Below are 25917 nucleotides of genomic sequence, written 5' to 3' on the forward strand. Positions count from 1 at the left end.
AACAACCTAGAAATTTGCAACGATCGAAGTATAGGTTTATTTAGTTTTTAGGGGTCTTTTTAATAAAAAAAAATTGTATTTTAGATTTTAAGAAAATTTTATATGTTTACACTCTACTTTAGATTTACCTTCAGCTAATTTTCAAACCACTGAGTCTTAAAAACTTCGCTTGAAAAAGAGAAATGAATAAAAGTTTTAATGATATTTTTTTTGTTTATCGATATTACTTTATTTAAAGAATATTCCACATAAATTTGGAACTAATTTAATTATTTTTTTTAAATATTATATAGCACGTTTTAGTTTTCTTAAAGATATGAATTTTTTTGGTGTTTTTATCGATTTTTTAAATTTTTGGCCCAATAAATTACCTTTTAACTATGATTTCAGATCTATAGACCTGCGCTAGACATCAGTTTAGCAGAAGATATTCTGGGCCCAAACACAAAAACTAAAAACACATCCTCGTAAAAGCTATACCATCTTATATGCGCGTCGAAGCTAAAATAAAAAATAATAAATAATAAATACCGCAGTTTGTTGTCGTTTATTATAATAAATTATTAATTATTATACTGCGTAGAATGCTATGAAAAACAAAAGAAACGACTTTAATTGCTATTATCATTTTCATTCCTGACCATGTACAATAATATTCGAGTGTGTTACGGATGCGATTTATGTTAATTGAATTGGACGGCGTCCAGTGTAAGCAATTCAGCTTCATCGAGGAATATAAGCTTACACAAGATAAAAAAAATGCTTCAAAATTATTATAGTTGGTAGGTGTATATAGGTAATGTATTTAAACATTTTTTTTTTAGGAAAACTTAAACACACAGTATGGGTAGTATTCGTTTACCCACTGTATAACGATAAAAAATATAGTTCAGGCTGTAAACATTAATTTTAACGCCATGTCGTTTTATCTTTACCATTGTATACTTATAATTATTTTTGACCATAAAATATTAAACATGACAACTTGTTACAGAATGATCACGTAATGGAAATACATTTTCCTAAACATGGCCATTGTGGCGAGGTGGACTTAGTGGAAATACAATGTTGAATGAGCTGGTATGACACATTTCTTTTTTTTTTAACTTAATTAAATTTTGTTTTACCCTAAGTAAGTCGGTAGCGTAAAGAGCAACGTATTTGTGGAGTACGACTTGTCCGTGTGGCCGAGCAATGTCTAAACACTTTGACCACTTGCCCTGTGCCGACAGCATGTCTAGTGCTTCCTCCGCGTCCATGTCGGCCAACAACTGTTCGGGTTTACCTTCTCTCTTCAAATAATCTTTGTAACATTCCGATACATACCTCTCAAATCTGAAAACGCAATATCGTCCCACAATTTATTATCATCTACAATACAACGTATGGTCGCACACACACACACATACATACAGCAGATGCACACAAAAACGATATTATTGGTTATTTCTATTATAACGAAAGTTTGAAAAGCTGAGTAAAAAAAAAAATAAATAATCACTTACGAAGAATCAAGTTCCGACGCGAGTTTTCTTGCTTTTGACCAATAGTCACCCGCAATAAAAGCATCTATCGCCTCTTTCATCATATCCGCGCACACAAAAACTTTGGCGGCCAGCAAATACTCTTCATAATCCATCAAACGAGGTCCTGGTAAGTCGTTAAATACAGTTTGTTTTATTATAATTACTCGTTTTCGAACTTACGTTTATTTTTAGAAAATATTTAAATAGTAAATATGTGTTTCTTAAGTACTACATTTGAAGTTAGTTTTATTGATTATTCAAAATAACAATACAATTAATCAACTATATTAAGTATTAACGACTTAGAATTCAATAATATATTAGACTACATAATGATATAGAACTTATTTTTAAATTCCAACCTTTAGTTTGGCTTTTTTCATGTAGGATCTATAATAAAATCCTTTATTATGTTTAATATTTCTGTTAGCCAAATGAAAACGTGTTGATAATAATAAATAAACGGCTTATGGATATTATTATAATCGACAGTTTGTGAAATGCCGGCTTGACATAAATAATAAATAAAACATAATATTATTCATTGTATACTTTGCGGCTCACCTAAATTTTTGGCCGCATCAGTGCACTCATCGCCGTCCAAATACTTTAATGTCAGCCGCGTCGCTTCGTTGAGCGTTTTCAAAATAATCCGATCGTCCTTACAGTTATTCGAAGTGACCTTTAACCGACATACGGTATAATGTATATAACTATTATGGTATAAATAAATATTTTTTATTCATTTGTTTTTATTTGTAAAATAATTTATCGTGCACAAATTTCAACGTTACGCGTCATCGAGCGAATCCCGTGCCTCTAAAGTGTGTTATTCGTTGTTAACAAAAAACCAAACTACTTAGTACAGTGTCTAGACAATATATATATATAAGTCCGTGGGGAAATATGCATATTTTATCCCCAAGTTAACAAAATTTTAGCGCACAAACAGAACACTCACATATACACTCCAGTCTCTACTTCTAGGTAGTGTATAAAATGTTTATAAAAAAAAAAGATTAGTTACTTAATGATTCATTATGATATTAAAATGGAACATATTTAATTTAATTTTTTTTTATAATGACGTAAAACAAACTCATTTGACAATTTGTTTTGTTATATAAAGTAAAAAGTACTATATTCTAGAAGTTATAACTCCTGAGGACTTTAATCGAAATTCCTGAAATTTGTACAGCATTAAAATTATATGTACTTGGAACGTCCGGTAAAAGTTTAGTAACGGACACTTTTTTTTACTAACAGCTAGGTATAAGAAGTTGAATTTTTCAAATTTTTCGTTTAGCAGGATTTTGAAGCATTTAGAAAATCTACTCACACACATGCTGTTCACATTAGGTGATTATGCATGGAATGGATTTCGCATTGAGAAAACACAATTGTTCCTTGTCTAAGTAATTTTTTCGATAAATTTAAGACAATATTAGTTTCATGGTTAAACGAATAAATCACAGCAAATCTGACTGTTCGTTTGATATCATTGTACAAAGTGTGGAGGAGTCTCACGGACAAGTAGGTATAAGAATGTCCCAGACACTGATGAAAATTAACACGGGGAAGATACTTATTACAGAATAACGAAGCGGTCATCTTCTCGTTGATATATCAGTATATATTCGCTATTATAGCTAATCATTATTATTCTCTGTTGTTTAACTATGGTCATTATGAATATAACCAACGAGAAGACGGCCGCCACGTTTTTGTTTCACATTGCAGCTGCCCCTTCTGATTTAATCTATTATACGGTGTAAGTACTAGGCCAGGAAGAATTTTGCGTGAACCGACATTATTGTCATTACTTTGAGTAGACAGTCGACGGCTGTTTTGAATTCTCCGTTCTGTTCCCATTGGCTGGCCTGTACGAATAGACTGTTTATGTCTCTGGTCACCCGAGCTCCACACTCTCTGTCGTATTCCTCTTGCATCTTGTCCAATTTCGCCGGCAAGTATTCACGGCACGACTTGAGCGCCTCCACCCACATCCCTTTCTCCTGTAGCACCATTATCGTTTTTCAAACGGTTGTTTTTCGCAAGTGAAAAGATAAAAAAAAAAAGATAGTTTTTCCAAACACAATGCGATCCAGAGGAATAATGAATGTATACGGGTTTTATTTATTTGTTTGCATTTTTTTTTCGAATACGAGTAATCCGTTTTCGCATAAAAAAAAAAAAAATACACAAATACCTACCTTTTATGTTACACGAAAAGAAAAATCGAATATGGAAATATATCGAATTGTAAGGGGAGGGGGGCTCTATCCTATTATGAAATAAATCTGATTTATTTTCACGTTTTATAAATCTGTCGAAAAGTGCTGCAATATATACAACAATTATTTTTGATTTTTTCAATGAGACGAGTTCGAGGGAGGAAATACAAAGGCAAACTGGAGTCCTATTATACCATAGAGATACAGTAACTATATTTTTTTACACTCTTATTAAATCACAAATGTTATATATTCTCATTTATTCCACTCTTTAAAAATGGGTCGAAACTTCAAACTTTTAAAATACATTATATCGGCTTGAACTGATTCGATGTTCAACCCACATTTATAAATTTCACAACTATCATAATTCCAATTGGATATGGAAATATTTTCCCAAAAAACAACATAGTATGTGAGTGTAAAATAAAAGCGACGGATCCGTCAATATCAAATCATAAAAAAACATGACCGGTTATACCTGATTGCTGTAACGGCATGGCGTTGTATTTGTTAATGCTTCTGGTAAGTAATTAAAGGTTTTTTTTTAAATTTTAGTTTATTTTAGGGTTACGGCAAAAACTCATTAATAATTATATTTAACCTGTAGTCGACTGCACGCTGTAGTTATGATTTGCGCAACGTTATACCATTAAAAAGCGCCGTGGAGTTTGATAAAAAATGCATTACCGAATATACACCTTTGTATATTATTATACATTTAATGTTCGCATTATTACAGTGTGTATGTATTTTGTTTAAAAAACTAAATTAATTTTTCAGCGTATGGGATCAATTTTGAGTATTGTATGCCAGGTCTACCTACGCATAATATTATGGTGATTGATTTTACAAAGTTTTATTATACGGCGAATAAAAAATTGAAAGTTTTGACGTCAGTGTTTTGAACTCTAGTTGCCTACGAAAAGTACAGTACAATATTACATTTTAATGGTATTAAAAAATATATTTATAGGTACACAATGTGAATGAAAAAAATATTAAAAAATTAAATAATTGATTAGACAAGTAGGGGACACCTTATATTATACGCGTAATATGTACATATTATGTAGTCCACACGGAATTAATAATATAAACTTGAATAAAATATTATACCGGTTTGAAATCAGGGATGCCAACAGGATCTCCAATGTTAACCAATTTGTATTATCAGTACTTTCATTTTTTTAACTTTTACACTTAAAGCAAAATCTAGTTAAGACTTTAAACTATGAATGTTGTAATTTACAAATACAATCCAAGTTAACTGTTTTTTATATATAAATCTAAAGGCGATTAAGGGGCGCATATCTTTTACGCTCTACGTATGCAGCCATGCCAATACCTAGTAATTTATAGTTTTTTTATTTTATAAATTGAGACTATTGGATAAATATATCAGTTATAATTTACATCTATACGAGCAAAAAATAGCGTTTTTACCTGATATTGCTTTACAATGAGCTCCGGATTGTGACAACGTAACAATAAAGCTTCAAACTTTGGATAATTAGCGGCTTCAAATTCAATTTTTGCGCGTGACATTAGCACATCGGTTATAGAAGTCTTGTCATGTTGTTCGGCAACTCGTTCGGCATTGTCCCAGTCTTGATTGTGTGTATACCTAACATTGTTTGCGTCTCAGTATGAATAGCGCCACTTATGTCACTAAGTGTTATCAGTTATTATAAACTTACATCAAAACGGCTTCTTTTGGTTTAAAACCGGCTACGAAATGAACTTCCGCCTCTTGAAACTTCCCATCATCTTCGAGCACGAGGGCGTATTTGTAATGGACGTCGGCTAAACGTTCAGCGTTGCCTGACCGAGCCAATTCAAACGCAAAATCAAACTGCAATAATTCCCCACAAGTAGGCGTTTATCTTAATCCTAATTACCCTAAAAATGTTTAACCACATCAACCTGCAACCTTATATGTGACTATTACCTGATAGCTGTCATTGGCGTGGTCGATGCATTCGTTCAATAGGCCCAGGCGGTTGAGTAACTTGACAGCGGACTCGCCACCCAAAGATTTAGCCCACAAAAATGCCACTTGCTCAGCTGCACGTTCCCCACCGTTGTTTTTTGCAATCTACAACATAATAATATAAGTTTAACCACGTTTAATTTAACAATATCGTCCTAAGTACACACCGCGTATGATAAATATGTTCGTTAGAGCAAAATTAATTATGACGTTGTAGTCTGGTAATACAAACATCAAGGGCTGCCCGTCAGCAGATGATAAATATTGTGTTATGGACACATGTTTGGGTTTTTATATTTTTTTTTAATAATTATGGCTTCACTGATATTTTTTTACTCTAGTATCGAGCTCTACTCAGCACACGTTTCATGTTTAACTTTGGTGTCAATTTGCTATTGGTTTTATAATAATAGTAATTTTTGTATGTCTATCAGCGTCTCGTACATATTCTTATTGTCTCAGCCGAGTTTTTTTATCAGTCTAGTTTTGATAGAGATTTTAAAATTTCCAGAATGATGATATTTTATTTTTAATACAATCATACCGCATACGATTGATTTCTGAATTTTTATCCAAAGATAGGTAAAAAATATTTATGACTTACTCATAAATATATATATATAAATAAAAGCTCAGTAAAAACCCTAAAACAGATAGCTAGGGGCGACAACTGTGATCTAGAAGTAGCAATAAATTTGAAAGTGATAATAACATATTCAAGAAAAGCGCATCGATGCGAATCTGCCGATAGCGTTAAAAAATAATGTATGCACAATAAAATCGTTTCCCAACTTTAACCAGAGAATCACGTTCAGGCGATTTTCGCGGAAGCTATTTCTATCATGTTTAAATTTATTACCCAATACCAAGTACCTTCGAACCAATATTCAAATTCTAGATTGTTTTTTTTACACTCTATGTTTGATTTTCAGTAGATAGTATATTAGTACCAACGTTCTCGTTGAAAATTGTAACGACTCGAAATTTAAAAAAAAAATGTTATCAACTTTAAGTAATTTAAAACTATTATTTATCAAAAATGCAAACTAAAATTTATCTTAAAACCATAATTCAAAAACTCCTTAAACTTCCCAGTAAAATAATATTAGGCTAATCAATTTTCTTTATTAATTTATATATATATATGTATAAATAGAGTTAAGATAATTCACATCAACACTTTGAGAGTATCAGACCCTATGTTTACTAAAATTCAAACATTATATTTGAATATTTAAAGGGACAAATTTACCAATATAACTAACATCAAAACATACGTTTAGGTTATTGCTCAGAAAACTTTCCGGGAATCATTTCAGATAATGTAAAAAATGTTTTGTATAATATTATGACGCTATAAACTGAAACTTTGAATACTAAAAAAAAACTCTACCTATTACGCATAAAATAATATATTCAAGTCAGAAAGAATTTAAGCCAACTAAAACAATACTAACACAAATAACATTTTATATTATTATGTTTCTGAGTACACTCAGAACTTCTGGTATATACTTTATATAAATAATATATATAAATATATAAAGATAAAATATATTTATATCTTGTTTAGTAGCATATTAATATCCACGTGAAAATATTAAAAATAACATTTGAAAAGTATGATTAATTGCTCGGCCAGCCAGGGCGGGTGTTCGGCGATACTTTGCCAAGACAAAATTAATCACAAACCAATGGCGGCGGCGGCAGGCAATATTCACTACCGAAGTATGAAACATTAATTTCCATAGCTTGGAACCACCAAGTGAAAATAATAATATAGTATTAGTGTACATGCGCTAACCTTGTAGGCTTCTTCCCACATGTCCAACGACCGGTACATTTTTACAGCCAACTTCCATTCGCCGGCTTGGACGTAGTGATTTTCGGCCGCCCTGTAGTTTCCTTGAGTTTCACATTCTTGAGCCAAATGCACAAAGGTGGTGCTCACTAAATCACTGTGGTATTTGCTGACCAACGTCATCATCTATAACAATTGCGTTTATACCCATTTGTCCCAATTGCCGAATTTCACCAGTGCAAATGCTTTGCACAACCAGGATAAAATTATTATTTTTACAATGTTCAGTTGGGCGACAATAATATATTTTTTTAATATTTTTATTATAGTTAATTTTACATTGAAAAATATCATATTTAATAATAATAATATATTGTCGCACTATTTTGATAAGAAATCAAAATATAATACATGCGCAGATTTAGATGTATGTATAAATGTTTGTTTGGTAGAAAATACTACAACTAAATATAATTTGTGCAAAACTTAAAAATATTTCTTCAGTTTTTAAGAGCTCTAGGAATTTTTATTGAAACGTTTACAGTATTGCTTATACATGCAATTATATGCATATATATATGCGATTTATACATAATTATATACCTACGGACATTAATTAACAACAAGTAATTTAACAACAAAATGTATTATTTTAAATCATACGATTATTCAATATATATCACGTATTACATATAAAAATTTAAAAGTAAGACATAGTAAGTAATTTTAATGAAAATTAACGCTAAAAATAAAATGACAGAACATCAAGAATCCGCATCATCCAAGAAAATCATAGTTTCTCAGGTAGTCTTCATGATTTTTACATAATATAAAAATTGCTAACAACATTACAAATTTTGTGTCAGAAATATTTATTTTATTACTATTTTTTTTCCTGTAAAAATACTGTAGCTCAAGTCATAACGAGCAACAGGGTACAAGGAAGTTTTGTTGTAACTTGTTTTTGATCTAAAGGTATGTTTGTCAATCAAACATTTTTTTCTTTGTATTTGTCATTAAAATTATTCAAAGTGATATTGAAGCACATTAACCAACATCACTCGTAAGAAAAAACAGCAAAAATTTAATACTTTCTCTTGTTCAGTTTTATAAAAATAATTTGCCCTCTTTTGGTTCTCATAGTTTTAATTATTGAGAAAATTCCGGTAGCGGTTACCTAACCCTTTCCTGGTTGCACCACTGCTTATCTATTTCCACTATGCAAAACCCAAACCGTACCTCATCGTATCTGTGGAAGTTTTTGTACATGCTAATGGCTAGATCTACTTTGTCTAGTGCCACATAAAGTTTTTCCGCTTCCTTAAGGCGACCTGTGTTCTCTAAAGTTTTACCATATGCTTCCAGATCCACGTTCAAGTCGGCCAACGCCGGATTGTTTTTCACCAACTTATGCGCTCTCTCCCAGTTACCTGAAAGTAAAATTAATGTTTTATCATTGAGAGTGTTGCCACAATAAATTTAATTATTTTATCACATAAAACGCATGTATACCACCGGCGGCTAACGTGTTACATAATGTGGAACATTGATTTTACTTACCAGCTTCCAAATGGAGCTGTATGACCTCTTTGTACATGCCACACTCCATGTACAGTTTTTCAGCTGTTTTGACATCGTTGACACTTTTAAAATGATTTGCTAAATGAGCCCCGTACTTGGTCACTAGCGATTTGTCTTCGATCACCTATAATATTTTCCAAGTAGAACTCATTAATAAGAAATGAAAAAATTAGCTCAAAAGGGGAGGAGAAATGAGGAAAGAAGGGTGATATGTTTTTTCGTATCGAATTTCAACTTAGCGGACATAAACAAGCGTCGAAAGAAAGTATACTTAAAATGTTCCTTTTATTTTTATCCCGGAACATATTTTTTTTGCTAACCAAGTGGGCTTACCTGCATAATTTGCATCGCCTTCTTCCATTGTTTGGCGCCTATTGCAGCCTCTAACGCCTTAACCGTATTCCCAGCTTCAATATAATGAGATATAGCCGCATCCTGTTGCTTTTGTGACACTAAGTAATCACCCCATTTTTCTTCCAACGTTACCACCTCTGAAAATTATATTATGAAAAATTACGACACTGTAACATCAACATGTCTTACTTTACATTGAATTTATAAATACAACTACTTCATCAGATCAGTTATACAAATTAGAAATCTAATCCATATGAAAAACTGTATTTTTTAGTATTATGCTAAGTTCAATAATACTAACAATTACAGAAAATAAAACATAATATTATTGTTTAATGATTTAATTTTTTAATTAATTATTATTGGATTTAACAAATTGCTTATAAGTACAAGTTATCCACTATTTATTATTAATTTTATTATTAACAATATATCTCTTTTTCCTGGAAAATACTTCTAGCATGTTACGTTTGGTAAGGTTAGGTTAGTTTGCTATGAAAAATTATACAAAAACATATTTTATTTTCAACTGTTAAATAGTTCTATGTGTGTTAAATTGTAATGTATAAAAAAATGAATAGACTAATCTGTCTATATTTGACATAACACTTTTTCATAATTAATTAAAAGGGGTAAAAAAATAAGCGTCAAGTATAAAATATTATTATGTTACAAACCAGCAGGAGAAACAAATCTAGCTAATTCCACAGCTTTTATGTATATATTTCCTTTACAGTAAAACTCTATTGCTTTTTCAGGCTTTCCTTGTGATTGGCAAAGTTCTCCAGCGACGTGATAGTTTTTCAAGCGCAGTAATCCTGATAACACGTTTTCTATTACATATTCGTCTGCCATGAGGTCCGGGTCATCTTGTACTAGCCTGTAAACATTTTAATGATTTAGTAGCCGTCGACTCGAAAACAAATAAAAATAAAAACTCGAGTTCATAGATTTATAAAAAATGGAGAATTTTATCAATTTTTATATTTTTTAAAATAATAAAATCGAAATTCATCAATAGCTCGATTATCAGTTAAGTTACAGAAAAAAGTGTTCTAATTTGTTTTAACTAGAAATTAAATATTATACTGAATGATATTTAATAATATTTTTATAAATTTCTATTCGAATATATTTAAGTAAAATAGAATATATTGATCAGGTAAATTTTAGTAAAGTCGATAAATTAAAGAATTGGTATAAAATAGTGCCTGTGATTTTAAACGTGTATTTTAAATACACGTGTACACGAAACCCGTGTAATTAACATATACGTGTATATACACGTGTATTTAAAAAAATTTATTTTGTCAAACATGTTAGTTTGAGTTAACTTATTTACACAATTATACTTGTGTTTGAGTTCGTATAATTAAATAAACGTGAAACACGTGTAATCGAATACACGTGTAATAGGGACCTCTAGTATAAAACTAAGTAACTTTTTTAAAAGAACAACAAACAATTATTTAACTAAGTATAATAGACAAAAGGGTTATTATTTAAAAACTAAACATATTTTCATATCTCGTTGTGACTTTTTTAATAATAATCTTAAGAAACCAACACATATGTATTTGAAAAATATAATTTGAACGTATGATATATTTTAGAATTTAACTTATTAAACAATTTAAGTCACCCTTTGAACTTATAAAATTGTGTTATTTTATTTGTTTTTCGGCGAAAAACAAACCATTTATCTATAAATGCACACTTATGTTTACTAAGTATTACATTGTCTTTCCAGTTTCCACTTAACCATGCGTTTTTGGTGCGTCTGCCTAACTATAATGCTTATAGTACCCATAGAGCGTTATATATTTAATAGCAGTTGATAATGTATTGTCTAACGAATTGTCTACAATTTATAAGACTTTATAGTTTATAAAAATAATAACTTATTATGGAATGGAAGTCACGTTTCATTCCAACGTGCGCTCATATATTTTACTTAAGTTGTAGGGAAAAAAAGTGCAATTCAAACCTATATAAATACAGTCGCCCCATTAACCTTTTAAATCTAGTACACTTTTTGTTCGCTGTAATTGTGATTTGTGTGCTCAATAAACAAATAGCTTAGCCAGAAAAAATATACACTTGCAACTAGTTACCGTATCAATTAGTCCTACCTACTATTTGTGTAGTGCTATTTTAAGAAAATATAATATTAACTTTATGCTAACAATTTTAATTTGTATTCTTTATTTCTATTAGCTTCATTTTTTTTAAGAGTACATTTTGGACTTAAAGTCTGAATAGTGAATAAACTGAATATAGATTAAATATTATCATATAGTGATTATAAAATTTAACAATCGTGTTTAAAGAAAGAGTAAACTGTATACTGGATGGTTTTAATAATATATTCTTACTTAGCTGCTCGGCTAAAGAGACCGGCTTTCATGTACAGTTCAAGGGCAGGCCTCTTGTCACCTTCCATTTCTTTAATTTCAGCCGCTCTTTCTTCCTGATGCGTCTCTAGTAGCCAAAGATGATACCGAGATTTCAAATCGTTTACATCCGGTCGATTTTTTAACTCAGCCAAACGTATGGCTAATAATAACATCAAATAAGTAATTAAGTATTGTAAAAAACTAAACACATCTGAAAAAATGATCGTGTTCGTCAATACCATTTTCCCATTTGTGCAATGATAAGTACATTTGAATGGCTTTGTCTACTTCGTTTTGTTCCAGGTAAATTACTTCGGCTGCTTGCAATTGTCCATTGAGCAGTGCTATGCGCGCCCAAACTTCAGGGCATTCCATTCCGTCGCAGTCTACAAAAAAAAAAAAATAAATAAAAAAAAAATAACATTTGACCGTTGCACAAATTTTCTAACCTACGTTGTCTATAAATTAAAATTGGCTCTTAAAGTTTTAAAATGTTATTGGAATTATATAGGGGAATTCGTCAGGTGACAAACGACACGCGTTTTAAGTACACTGATGGTACTCGCAGAACTTGAACATCCGCTTTACAGGACAGTAACAATTAAAAGGTTTGATTTATAAGAAAAACAAACAATATATTGTTGGGTTTGAAAAAAAAGAAGATTCCCAAACCGTAACAATGAACATACACTAAGATAAGGAAAACGACGCAGTAAAAACAATCCCGGTGAATGATAATTTAACGCACCCGAATTGCCAAGTCATGTTTTCTAAATGATCATTAATCAACGTTAATTAGATATAAGTTTTTCAATTCCGTTTTTAAATATTTTCTTTTTAACATTTGTAATGTATTTTCTATAAACGATCAGCTTCGCGTTGGTCAGCGAAATTGTTTTTTTTTTGGCTTTGTCAGCAACATCAGATAAACGGTCACCAAAACGGTATAAGTATAGGCAATAATCGTGCGATGCGTCATTTTTGTTGTTTAGATATAGCATAATAGTATATCACCGTAAATATGGCAAAAAAACTATGAATTCTCGACCTTCGATATATTATATGATATATATGGTGATTCTTTTATTATGGGCCACTCAATATCTCACAGGGTTTATTTAATAATCTAATTTTTTTTTGTAGTGTTTTTATATAACGTGATCTCAATTTTCCACAAATTATTATGTTCTTATCCCCCTAACCTACCCCCCTCCTTCCAAAACTAGTTTTTTTGATAGCAACTGAACAGTCAAAATATTCTTAATATAAAAAGTTTAAAACATATATACGTTACCATTTAATTTTCAAAAGTTTCTATCAAAAAACTGAGTTGGGAGGGTTGTAAAAACAAAAAAAATTGTAAAAAATTGAGATAATGAGTGGCCCATTATAAAAGAATCACCCTGTATATTATATATTTACTGCCAATAATATTATATACTTTAAAAAATCGGCGAAGTATAAATAATAAGCCGTGTGCTTATGTTTGCACAGTTGACTTGTGGACTTACAATGGTCATTAAAACAGCCGTTTTTATTGGACTTATAGGAGTATTTATTATTTTTATTATTGTTTAACATATCTGTCGATATATTCGTTTTTAAGTGTGAACAAATAAACTTTAATGTGCTTACAATAGACTAGAATAAATTAAAAAACCAACATCATAGTACAAAAATAAAAAAAAATAAAATCATCAGAGTCGTTTACAATAAATATTGCACCAGTTACATAGTTCTAACTATTTTTCATCAATACCAAAATACAATTATTTTGGTATGAATAAATTATATTGGTATGAAAGATTAATTGAGACTATTTTTACCAAACCATATATTCATAATATACAACATCTCGATTGCAACAAAAACATAGATATTATTTATCGTTTTAAATGAGTTTGTAAATTGCAAATTAAGTACATATAATTTATTTAGCCACGATATTCGTTAATATTATTTTATACTTTGTAGATAATAAAAATCTTCCTAATTAGTAGGTACATAAATATTCAGAATTAAATTAGTAATAAATATTGAACTCGGCGTACCGCATTATAAAATGTTTATCTTAAAAATAATGTATAACAAATAAAACGCTCTATATATTTGGATTAATGCGGTTAACCCTCCTAACAACAACAAAAGAAAGGCCACGTCCGGGTTAAAACTTAAACCAAGGCTGACCCATTATATATATTATGTATATATATTTTTTTAAATCTTATTTATTGCGAATACATATGAGAAAAGCACTTAACTGTAACCAAAAGCGAATAAACTTGAATTTATATAACTCAAAGCAAGGCAAAAAATTACTTTTATATTTAGGTTGTATTTTGTACATTTTGTATGGGTTAGTCTACACGGCTTCCGCATATTATTATGACCAAATTATTTTTACTAACAATGATAAAAAAATGTTTTGTATATTTAAACAATGTTATTAATTCGTTCACAAAGAATGGATTTTATTATAGTTATTTTTAACTTAATAATAACTATCTATATATTATTAATTATATTTGTATAATTTACCATTTGTATATATTTTTTATGGTTCATACATTAAACCGTGTTCTTTGTCGTAGGAAATGATCGGCAAATGCGAGTTCACTCTTTATGAGTCCGAGTTACAGAAATAAATATATTTCTACTTAATAAGTATGAATTCAATGGTTTCCATGTCGACTAATGTATTGGGATACTTGCACGGCGTTCTGATTGAAACGTGTTACAATATACAACAGGAAATTGCAGACTGATTGCGATGTACACACAGGAAAAGTGTATAATAAATATTATATATGTAATGTTAATGCTGATATTTTTACAGTTCATTTGTATCTTAATCAACCCTATAAATTGTTAATAATTGTATATGTCGCGACCGGGCGATCCACCAAAGACCGATTATAAATTAGAAAATATATACGCTCCAGACTTGTTGTATACTTGTATTAAATATAAACGAGTCTAACATACCGAGATAACGCGCCGCAATACAGTTTTATTTTTCAGAAAAGTCTTGTCCGTTCTATGTTTATTTTATTGTTTTATTAGAAATAATTAACAGTCTGTCTACGGATAACCGACTAAGACCACGGTAATATGGACGTTTAACACGGATCCGTCATTTGAAATTTCGAAGAAAACGTTAAAGCGTTTTCCATCCAGCAAGATTCTAAATACATTGATTAAAAAAAAATGTATTTCTTCTACTGTGTCGACATAGTGGTCAAAACACTATAAAACGGTAGGAAACAATATAATTACTAATTGTAATTCATTAATTATTAGGAGTTTGGACTATAAAGTCAACGCGTGAGACATTAAAATATTTAAAAATTGTTAAAAATACAAATATTTAATGCGGGTAAAATTTGACGCGTGAAAAATCGATTCGTCCATGCGGATTTTTCTAGTTCATTAAAAAAAGGGCGTAGGTTTTTTTTACTTTAAGCCTCTTAGCAGAGTACCTTTGACGTATACGATTTCCCGCTATTCATCGAAGCTAACAAAAAAATTAATCGACTATTTTGGTTCCCTGTGAATTTGATTGTCACGATATTATTGATAATAATAACAGCGAAGATAATTATTATTGTAATAATTTCCCAAAGTTGTTCGATAAACGTTTAAAACTAATTGTTGTTTTTTATTTTTATAATTAAAATTGTGTATATTATGATCTTCGGTTCAGCGTTGTGTACGCCGAAGAAAAGGCGAGTTTTGAAATAATTAAAATTCAGTAGCTAACCCAAAATGGGCTGTGAACCGAAAAATCTACACTGGACGGAAGCGTGGAGTTGAAACGTTGTATGGTATTACTGGAAATGTCTGCTAGAGAAACTTAATAACGCCGTCAGTAAAACAAACATTAGCGGATAAAATGGCTGTATGCGTGGGAACATTGAAGCGACTGCAGTTGAGCTTTGTCTGGGTGTTATTTTTATTCCTCTTTTCTCGCTCACCGCTCGTCGTTCTTTTGTTTTCGTAGCCGTTTTATATTTAATTGCAACCAACGGATAATATTCTAAGATGGGAAAATCTCATCAAGCGACCCGCAACAACAGTGTTGGCTGTTTTTGAAAAATAAACGCCAACGAAATTCCGGCGCAACGTTCACCAGAGACCACCAACTCACTCGGGCAAGTTTCCGGATAACTCATACTTACTGTTGTATTATGTATATTTGCCCTAGCACTTGGCCACCAAGATCAGACACGGACTTAGTTTAGAAACTAATATGCCAGCTGAGAATTGCAGAAGTGTGGCAATGGGCTGCCCTCGCTACTGACTTCTACTTCTCGTAAGCAACGGTTCACACTAACTTGGTCGGATGCCGAGGTCTTTAATTATTTCACGGCAAATAATCATTGACGCGACTAGCAATAATGAACTCTAAACTAGACAAAATAAAAATAAAAAAACCACCGCAAACTTGTACAGCGTTAACGTTTGTAGAGCTCGTGCGTATTGTACCCTTCAGCAACTCGGATGCATAAATGGCAACAAACTTCAGTCGCATGCTAACCCTCTATTTAAATTCAACACAAAACACTTTCAGCCAACAAACATGGGTACGGGTTACTGTAAAATTATATTCTTAACTAATTAACATTTGTTTGTCGAACAACGCGCAGCTGTAATGAATGGCTCCACTTCGATTTCAATAGCACATGCATAATATATAAATTCCACGACCAACTTTACCATAACACAACAGACATAATGTAAAAGTAGTGTTCTACTTGTAAAACGCACGAAACTCTTGGTTGTGTAATTAGAATATATACAAAATGATAGTAACCCTCGGTAAAATTTCTTGCAAAATCAAAATAAACAAAACCAGAAATTTTAAAAAATAAGAACATATTATTATGCTATAAATACTGCTGTTGAGCGTCCACGATTATTTAGATACATACATGTATTGATTGTTGTAACTCATGTGATTTGCATAGCATTTTTTTAAAAATAATAAATACATTTTGTTACAAAACCGTTATTTTTTCCAAAATTGTCTTGAAATAGAACTCTAGGAAACAATTTTCTCGCCACTAATAAAGACAACATTTACCTTCAATGACCATTAACGCGGTTTAATATATTATTTCAACCTATAACGTATATTAATAATAAAAAATGATTATGTTCAAAATAATAATAACAATTTTCCTTGATAAAATAATAATTTGAATACTGATTTTTGAGAAAATGGTATTTGTGATAGTCCACTATAATATTATTATCTTCTTTCAGTCTAAATTTAAAACCTTTAATCCCAAAACTATAGTAAAAAAAGTAAAATAAAGAAAATGTTTTGGTCTCTGCTAGGAATAAGAGTCTAGGATGTTATTTTGGATTGTCAACGTTTATCTATAGTACTTTATCTAAATAGAATATATCACAATACAAATTTGTATTTAATTCGACAATTTTTCAAAAAATTTCAGAGCACCTTAAACAAAAGTTGAAAATATGTATAGTTTGGTGGTTTTCTTAAATTTGAAGGGAAAGTGATGAACTTTTTGAACATATGGCACAATAAAAACACATTTCGGTTACGAATTTTGGTCTATAGACGTGTTACATAAATAAATCGATTCAGCGGCTTAAAGCACCAGACAAAAACGTAGAATAAGAAAATAAATGAAAATGTATCATTTTTAAATACAATACCCTTTTAATGAAGCTAAATAAGTCATTTTTGTAATTCTCGTTCTTTAACTTTCATTGGTTTCACATGAATAATTTTCGGATATATCCGCGTCAATGGTTGTTAACCAACGTTTCCGACCCTTTGCAGGGTCTATCTTCAGGGTCATGTCACGACTGTACACGGCAGCGGAACAGTCGTGACATGACCCTGAAGATAGACCCTGCAAAGGGTCCGAAACGTTGGTTAACAATCATTGACGCGGATATATCCGAAAATTATTCATATGATATTTCAATCCGCGAAAGCTTCAACACATTCATTTCATTGGTTTAATTAATAATTAAATATACTTCAGGTTATCACCAATATTGATATTATTCTAAGATCACATCTATGGGACGTTTTAATATTAATATTTCGAAATGCTGCTTTCTAGGGTAGTCAAATAGTATAAGATAGAAAATTACATTTACAGATAGAGAATACATTTAAACTTAAGTAAACACCATAAAAATAATAAGAATAGGGTTCAGATGATGAAAATGCATAATATGTTATCTATTAATCCAATGTAACCTTAAATACAAATTGGTTTTATGCTTTACAGAATCGAATAATGTTAATTTTAGTAACATTTTAATTATGAAGTGCATACAAATATTTTGACCTTATTCTTACAAGTCTCCACTGTTTTAAAACATTGTTATTTAAGAAAAAAAAGAATCTCATATTATTGACAATATTAATAAAAAATAAACATACATGCAATATTTTTATTGGTTCCATAAAACAGAGAGGAATTTTCGATATTCTGCAAATATCTGGTACGCAATAAAACATTAGAATAGGGTTGTATAACATTCAACTATAACAATACAAAAATGCTGTGTTCAGATAAATAAATCAGGCAGAATAAATAGCTTACAATTTTTAGATGTAAAAAAAGAACGTGCGTACTTTCAATTACTGTTCAGTTTGCAAAAAAAAAAAATGTAATGTACCTAAACAAAAAGCCAAACTATATAGGTAAACAGACAATGGTTTCGTCTCAGTGAATTTTATATTATTTCAAAATCAAATAAATAATGTTATGTAACTTAACTGTTTTCTTTTGAGTACTTTTCGGCGAGTTTGTTTGTTTCTTGCAAATACCAAGCCTTACAGTGGTCTCCAACACCGGCATAACATCTTGCGGCCACGGTTAAGTTCATGAGTTGAAGTCCAATGTCGGCTAGGTTCTGCCACATGCCATCCACCTCGTACTGATGATCATCGCTGTCTTCTAAGCTTTCTAAGTATAATATTGCTCGACCAAAGTCACTGTCGTGCACAGCCGTACCAAATTCGACAAGCCGTTCGTCGAGGTCGTATGTGCATTGTCTTTCGCCGTCTTGGCTATAAATCTGCAAAGTAAATTAACTTCAAATTGTATAAAGTCACTGGTCTGCGAATATAAAATAACCAAAATAAGTGTTTCATCATTGACATTATATACAATTCTACAGTACTCTAGTATAATACAGTATTCTATAAATACTCAAAAACTATTATTTCGATATATTCAGTACCTTATTAATATTTATAGTCACAGACTTCCGATTTGTATCCAAAGCGGAAATGATGATAGCTGATATATTATATAAGTGTAATATAATATTTTATGTTTTGTATTTTTAGTCATATAAAATAACGTTTTAAATTATGTTTAATCTCTAAATCAGTTTTCATTAATTATCATCAATAATTATATTTTAATAATAAGTGTATTTGAATTCAATGTGTTTGTCTTGACACTTTTTTAAATAATTATCAATGTAAACGTTATAACTACATCATTAAAGCATCTAAAATTGTACCATGCTAAGTACAACCAATAATACATATACATAACCTTACACTGAGCTTAATGTTATTTTATACAGTTTATATTTTATTTTATTTTTAGTACAAAGATAAAAAATGTAATGTAAACAAGATAATATTCTTCATTGAGGGCCTATTAATACGTATACAACGTACAAAATACTAATTAATACTTCCCTTAATTGATTTCGTCTTGGTTTCTATAAGTTCCCAACCAATAGTTATTCTTGTAATAATTGTTTTTTCAATTTTGGTATGATCTTACAGTAACGAATATTTTAATATTTTTACAAATTAATAGGCACATTTTCGTATATTTTTAAACTTTTAATTTTAATCTGTGCATAATCATTACAGAAAAACCTAAAATTTTTGCTTAATATACTTTTTTGTACTACAATCCCCTTTTTTTAAATTATAACGTTAATAAAATATGCAGTAAATAATGAAATAAAACAAATTTCATAACGGTAAATTCTTGTTATTTTAGTTATAAAAAAAAAAGGAAAACTTACCTTACTATTTGATAATTTTTATCGAAACAACGAGTTTTGCTCTAATGGAGTACTTATAAAAATCTTATGTGTTTATAAAAACCAACGGTATAATTTAACAGTTCCTAGTAAAAAATAATGAGTTAGCTGATATCCGATGCATATAGTTTTATATATAATACTGAAATGTAATACTTTTTAAAACGCCATTAGAGTAAGTAATAAAGATTTATTTACTTTTTTATTTGGTATTGTTTAAAAAGTGATAAAAAAACGTTGGTAAAAAGGATATTATACTCTCTTTTCAGATTTAATTATTTATAAGAGTATTAGTTTGTAATATTATTTCTTATAACTTAGGACAAAGAACCAGCTACATCATTTTAATTCTCGTGGTTGTCGTGTGGCGCATTGTAAAAGTAAAAACTAATTTTAAAAAGAATAGGTTAATTCTTATTCTAATTTGTTGAAAATCATTATAACAAAAATTTCATAATATGTATGCATCTTCAAACTGATGGTTTTGACTAGTGAGTTCATAATGTAGTCATTTGTATGAGGTAAAATAAAGATGTATTAAACAGTGGAACATTTACATTATTTTGTGTATTAATTTTTTGTTACTTAAATTTATAATACAATAATTATTTTTAAGCACCCATTATCTATAATGTACTGTTTGGACAAAAGAAAATAACATAATTAGAACGGCGAAGATATAAAAAAAAAAAATAAGCAAAATCGCCAATTGCGCTTTGCGTGTAACGAATTTTTGATTACTTCAAACCCGTTCCAACAATACCTTTCCTTTGTATATAGTGTATAATATGTAATTTGTATCGAGTTAGCAAAGTGGTCGGTACGAAGGGAATGGTACGTGTAACCCATTACCCCTTAGATTAGCCATTAAATTGCAACCCTCACTGAAACATTATACGGTAATACTTTGGAGAATATTTTCTTATCTAGTTTTTGCTTATCTTTTCAAAAACAAAAACAAATAATATAATAAGCATTCGCAAAGGTTATTTGAATATTTTTATTTTGATCCTATAACAGTGCAGGTTTTTAGTTTGATGACATAAAAAAAATTACATTTTTTGTACAGTGTATTTGTATTACAGTGTGTGGCGATCTGTTTCCTTTGTACAAAAGGTTTGTACTAGGTGGTTTTTCGGTTTGATTATTTTTATAAGCCGAATTTATACAGTCGCTTAAGTAAACCTAGCGGTATATTGTATTTATTTAGAGAAAAAAAAAGTTGCATATGGTAGACATAATATAGAATATATTATGTGGAGCTTTCGAGATGCCTATGAGGTCGCAGTTTTAATGGGGATTTCATATTCCAATTTATATTGCTGCTGTACATGAAAAGGTGGCTAATGCCCAAACAAAAAAAACAAAAAAATAAGCAATCTGTTCATAGGATTTACTTGTGTAAGTGACTGAATGTTATGATGTATACGTATTTGTATATTTAAAAAAAAAATAAAAAAAAGCTCTTTGCTCCATAGTCAATTGATTACACGATAATCGGTCTCATAAAAATGTACTCCAAAATAAATAATTAAGCGTTGCGTTTAGTTGGTTTATTTACTTTTATTGGTCCAAACTATAATATTTAATAAAAAAAACGTATTATTTAAACAATTATTAAAGGTTAAGAACGATATGAAAAATTATACAGTAGGAATTCAACATTTCAAAAATGTCAGAGAGTTATTTTAAATTACATTAGGGCATACACTTAAGAGCCTTCCAGGCATAATGTCTCTAATATAAAAATAGCTTTTCAATTTTCAGTGCAATAAATAATAACAATAGATGGCAGGAAATATTACCAATATCTACTTATCGTTTTTTTAACACTTTTTATGAAAAATACTTGAAATATTTGACGAAAAAGTTTTTGAAATTACGTTCTTATAGTCTTACTGACCGAAGGACAATCTGTGCTAACGTGGTCAAACACTAAAAATTATCTAACAATTAAGTTAATTTTTCTAAATAATTACCTTCCAACAGTTCCAAGAATGAAAACAAGATTATGTTTCTTTAAAATGAATAAAACAAGTCACAGTGTACTTAAAGTCTAAAGGCTAAAATTATAAAACATGCAACATGCTTAGCCTGCTGGCTCCTGAATAATGATTATTTGTGTTCTATAATCTCCTTGCAATTTATGACGATAGTATAGTGACTATACTATAGTCTTAATTATAATATGTTCTGGCCAAAACGTTGGCATGAAGACGACAACTCGTTATATATACATTTAAAGTAGACGCGCTACTTTCGTGTCGTTATTTTGTGTCGTTTTCCAGCTGGAAGGCCAAGGCTAAATCATGTTCCATGCTTAAAAATCTGTATTAATGCTCATTGAGCTATGCAATAAGTTTATATTATACTTATTGAAGGTGATACGGTTGAAAAATATTGATAGGAATTCTTTTTGAATAATATCAGACTTTTTGTGAAACAAAGTATGTCATTTATATATTTAAAGTTTAAAAGACCAAAAACAAAAAGAACTTTAAACATTTATTTAATAGGGCATTTAATTTGAATTTTGAATAGCAATGATAAAAAGACTAGACTGAAATTGTGAATTGAATATTATTTTTTTAAAAACTGCATACATTAGGGCATTGCAGTAAAATTAAAATATTTATAAAATATTACTTTTTTTTTATTGTCAATTAAGAAGCGACTGACATTAAAATAAGTACGATATAATAGTATTTAATAATAAAAGTCGTAGTTAAAAACGCAATATAGCGAAAAATGTATTAAAAATAAAATTAAAGCGGAACTAAGATGTTACTGCATTAACGCGGACAATAATTAAAGTATAATAATTTTTTTTATTCCTATTTACCTTATTTATAAATTAGAAAATATTTAGACAGGTTACATAGGTGTCACTATTGTGATCAAATATGATAGATTACTATTAAAACTTAAATCTATGTCCAGAAATGCGCATTTTATTTTTGGGTAAATTTATATTGTATTGCCGCGGTTTTTAAAAAATGCATCTGCCCATCAAGTCCGACTTTATAGACGTGTTGCGGTTTGGTTGGAGCAGAATAACTGCTTGCCGGTTCGTAGGACGAGGGTTGATTTTTTTTCCCCAGACGGTTGCCGGCCTATAGAGATAGGAGCAGCAATGACCGAGAAAAAAACCAGTGACTGCTGTGTAATACCACTATCCCCTTTGCCTACACGTTCATACCGTTCCCTAGAGGGGACGCGTGTGTGTATATTATATATATATATAAGAAAAAAAATAATGTACTTACATTTTTAAAAGAAAATTTAAATAGTTATCTAGTTGATGAAATTCACACGAGGAAAGCACCTGAATATTGCAGTAGGAACAGAAAATTTCGATTTCGATTTTTTAGCAATTACCGAGGTTTTAAATCAATCCGCGGTGAGATAGTTTTCATTTATTTTTATTCAGTTATACCAGTTATGTTATATTTTATACGAATTGCTTAATATAATATTATGTTTCAAACATAATATTTGATTTTAATTTAAAACGCCTTATTCAAATTTCTTTTTCTACTTTTGGATTCAATTTTAGTACAATAAATTATATAAAGTAAACGTTCATCGTACTTCATGAGATATACCTGGTAAGTGTACATACGATACTGCTGCCTGACGTCTGTTAAGAAATATATAATTATACTCAAAAAGTCAAAAGCATTAGTTTATATTATGGAAAACGAAAAATATACTTTAACAAACCACTGACCTGGCCTGACAATGTAAAACATGTGAAAAAAATTGGCCTAATGGAATGTAAAGAGCATCTGAAATGGCAAAGGACCCCTAAGTTCATTAACACTGGTATGGGTGATGAATTAAACTGCACATTATAACACATAGTGACAGGAAACGAGCGCGTAGGTAGAAAATGTAACAAAATGATTAATATACTATGTTATACAAATAACAATTAATTAATCTTCTTGGGAAATTTTGTTGATTCTAGAGAGAAAACTAATTTTTTGAAAACTATTTTCATATAAACTGCCAAAAAACTAAGGAAAACAGTAATTTGATAATTGTATTACAAAAAAAAATACTATGTACTTTAATCTGATCAAAAACTTTTTAAATGTTTGCTTTAATGCATATAATGTAAATTTTAAATTACGACTTTGAATACCTAAATCCTTCTTAGGTTTTTAACAAATTTTATCAGATTGCTAGATCCCTATTGTATATGATAAGACGTTTAACAGTGTGTATATTTTTTCGGCGTCGTTGAGCAAACTACCTAAGGTATTTAGCGATTCAGGTAAAATTGTGTTTTTATTATATTACAAGCTTTAAAGTTTCAAATTTACTAGGTAGCTATAATTTCGAGAAAAAGGGTCATATGAGTTGCGTTGCTCTGGCTTCGTCCAGGGGGGGGGGGGCTATACAATATGTCAATATATCAAACTGTCTATATGCTGTTAGCTGTAATATTTGCGCACGTAGCCATCTATTCGAATAAACGTTCACTAAAACTTTTAAATCTGGACAAATTTTCCAATTTTTCTTTCCCCTAAACCTTATTTGGACTATTAAGAACATTAAAAAAAAAAATTATCCAAATCGGTCTAGCCATTCTCAAGTGATGCTTGTTCCCAGGAACAACATTTCATTTTTATAATATAAAGTAAGTAATAATTATTGAAATAAATAACTACATAGCTGCCGAGAGCTTTAACACGTTATATTATGTTCCCAACTAACAACCAATCGGTTCGAATTTCATAAAAAAAAAAATTATAAAAATAATCAGTTTACCACGACTTCGTTTTATAATTACTTACTGTGGTTTTGCCAAATGCCCTGTCAACGGATGTCACTTCTCCGGTTACTGTCAGTACGGTTACCCTGTCTGGTGTGTCAATGTTGTACCACACACAAGCTCCGTGCCGTCCTTGCGCCACAACGACGTCACTACCGATCACCCACTGTAAAACATCATTGGAACAGTTATTTTGCTGTTGTTTTTTTTCACATATCATTGCATCTTCGTCCCTACTGAATGTGTTACTATTTCAAAGTTAAAAATGTTTTTGTATTTTCTCATAAAATATTGGCGGGAACAAAATTTGAGAATCATTAAAAGTAAAAACAGTGCTGTTTTAATAATTGAAATTAGTACACGTATTAATTTCAAAACCGCATTTAATTCCTCTACGCTAACATATTATTTATAATTAAGGCACGTTGCATTAAGGCAAATATTGAATAAAAATTACAACTTAACATTAAGCTTAAATTTGTAAACTCAAATATTATAATATTAACATGGTGAAGAGGTATCAATTTTGATATTTAACTTTTTGTAAAACTTTTATAGCCCATTCAGGCCCTGTTTTTGTACAAAAATGTGTGTTATTTATTTCTTAGAGTACGTTCTTAACAGTGTTGAGCAAATTGTAATCTGATCACTTTTACAAAATGATTAAATGATTAATGATTACGAAATGTAATCATAATTACTGATAACTATTACAAAATGTAATCATGATTTCTGTTTACTTTTACAAAATGATTAAATTATTAAAGATTAATTTAATCATGATTACAGTGCTGTAATCGATTACGTAATTCAATCATAAAGTAATCGACTACGCCCAACACTGGTTCTTAAGAATACTCCGATTTTAGTTTCATAAATGTACAAGTATTGTGTAATTTATAAATTCAAAGTATTTAAACATTTTGCAAGTTAATTTTTCAATGGCCAATACACTGTGCTGTATAATGTTTAATGCTTGTTGATTGAACAACTTTAACAATTTTTATATGCAAAAATAATTATGTTTAATAGACAATATTTAAAATACAGATGATATTTCCGTCATTCTATGGAAAAAACTAAAAAGATCCAGTTGTATTATGGATGAAGCAGTTTAAATATTAAGACAGTTAATTGATTAATGCTAAGACTATATTGTGTAAATAAGTACATATTAATACATTAGGC

General features: G+C 30.0%; 1 protein-coding gene across 1 annotated transcript in view; it reads right to left on the minus strand.

The window, feature by feature from the left end:
* The window catches only part of LOC126833919 (intraflagellar transport protein 172 homolog), a 68879-nt gene that overhangs the window by 19131 nt on the left and 23831 nt on the right, over positions 1 to 25917 (minus strand). Inside the window, exons 12-27 of the mRNA XM_050565508.1 lie at positions 24752 to 24895; positions 18656 to 18956; positions 12128 to 12274; positions 11868 to 12048; positions 10170 to 10372; positions 9469 to 9626; positions 9115 to 9259; positions 8794 to 8984; positions 7558 to 7740; positions 5712 to 5858; positions 5461 to 5615; positions 5207 to 5387; positions 3350 to 3541; positions 2091 to 2208; positions 1506 to 1650; positions 1128 to 1335 (exon numbers count right to left, since the gene is read on the minus strand). Coding sequence (XP_050421465.1) covers positions 1128 to 1335; positions 1506 to 1650; positions 2091 to 2208; positions 3350 to 3541; positions 5207 to 5387; positions 5461 to 5615; positions 5712 to 5858; positions 7558 to 7740; positions 8794 to 8984; positions 9115 to 9259; positions 9469 to 9626; positions 10170 to 10372; positions 11868 to 12048; positions 12128 to 12274; positions 18656 to 18956; positions 24752 to 24895 — 2799 coding nt within the window. The remainder of the gene's footprint in view (positions 1 to 1127; positions 1336 to 1505; positions 1651 to 2090; positions 2209 to 3349; positions 3542 to 5206; positions 5388 to 5460; positions 5616 to 5711; positions 5859 to 7557; positions 7741 to 8793; positions 8985 to 9114; positions 9260 to 9468; positions 9627 to 10169; positions 10373 to 11867; positions 12049 to 12127; positions 12275 to 18655; positions 18957 to 24751; positions 24896 to 25917) is intronic.

Source organism: Adelges cooleyi, unplaced genomic scaffold, assembly GCF_023614345.1.
Source record: "Adelges cooleyi isolate 19-005CV unplaced genomic scaffold, UGA_ACOO_1.1 ACOO_flye_CR_arks_rails_tigmint_CR_PRNA_2, whole genome shotgun sequence".
Lineage (NCBI taxonomy): Eukaryota > Metazoa > Arthropoda > Insecta > Hemiptera > Adelgidae > Adelges > Adelges cooleyi.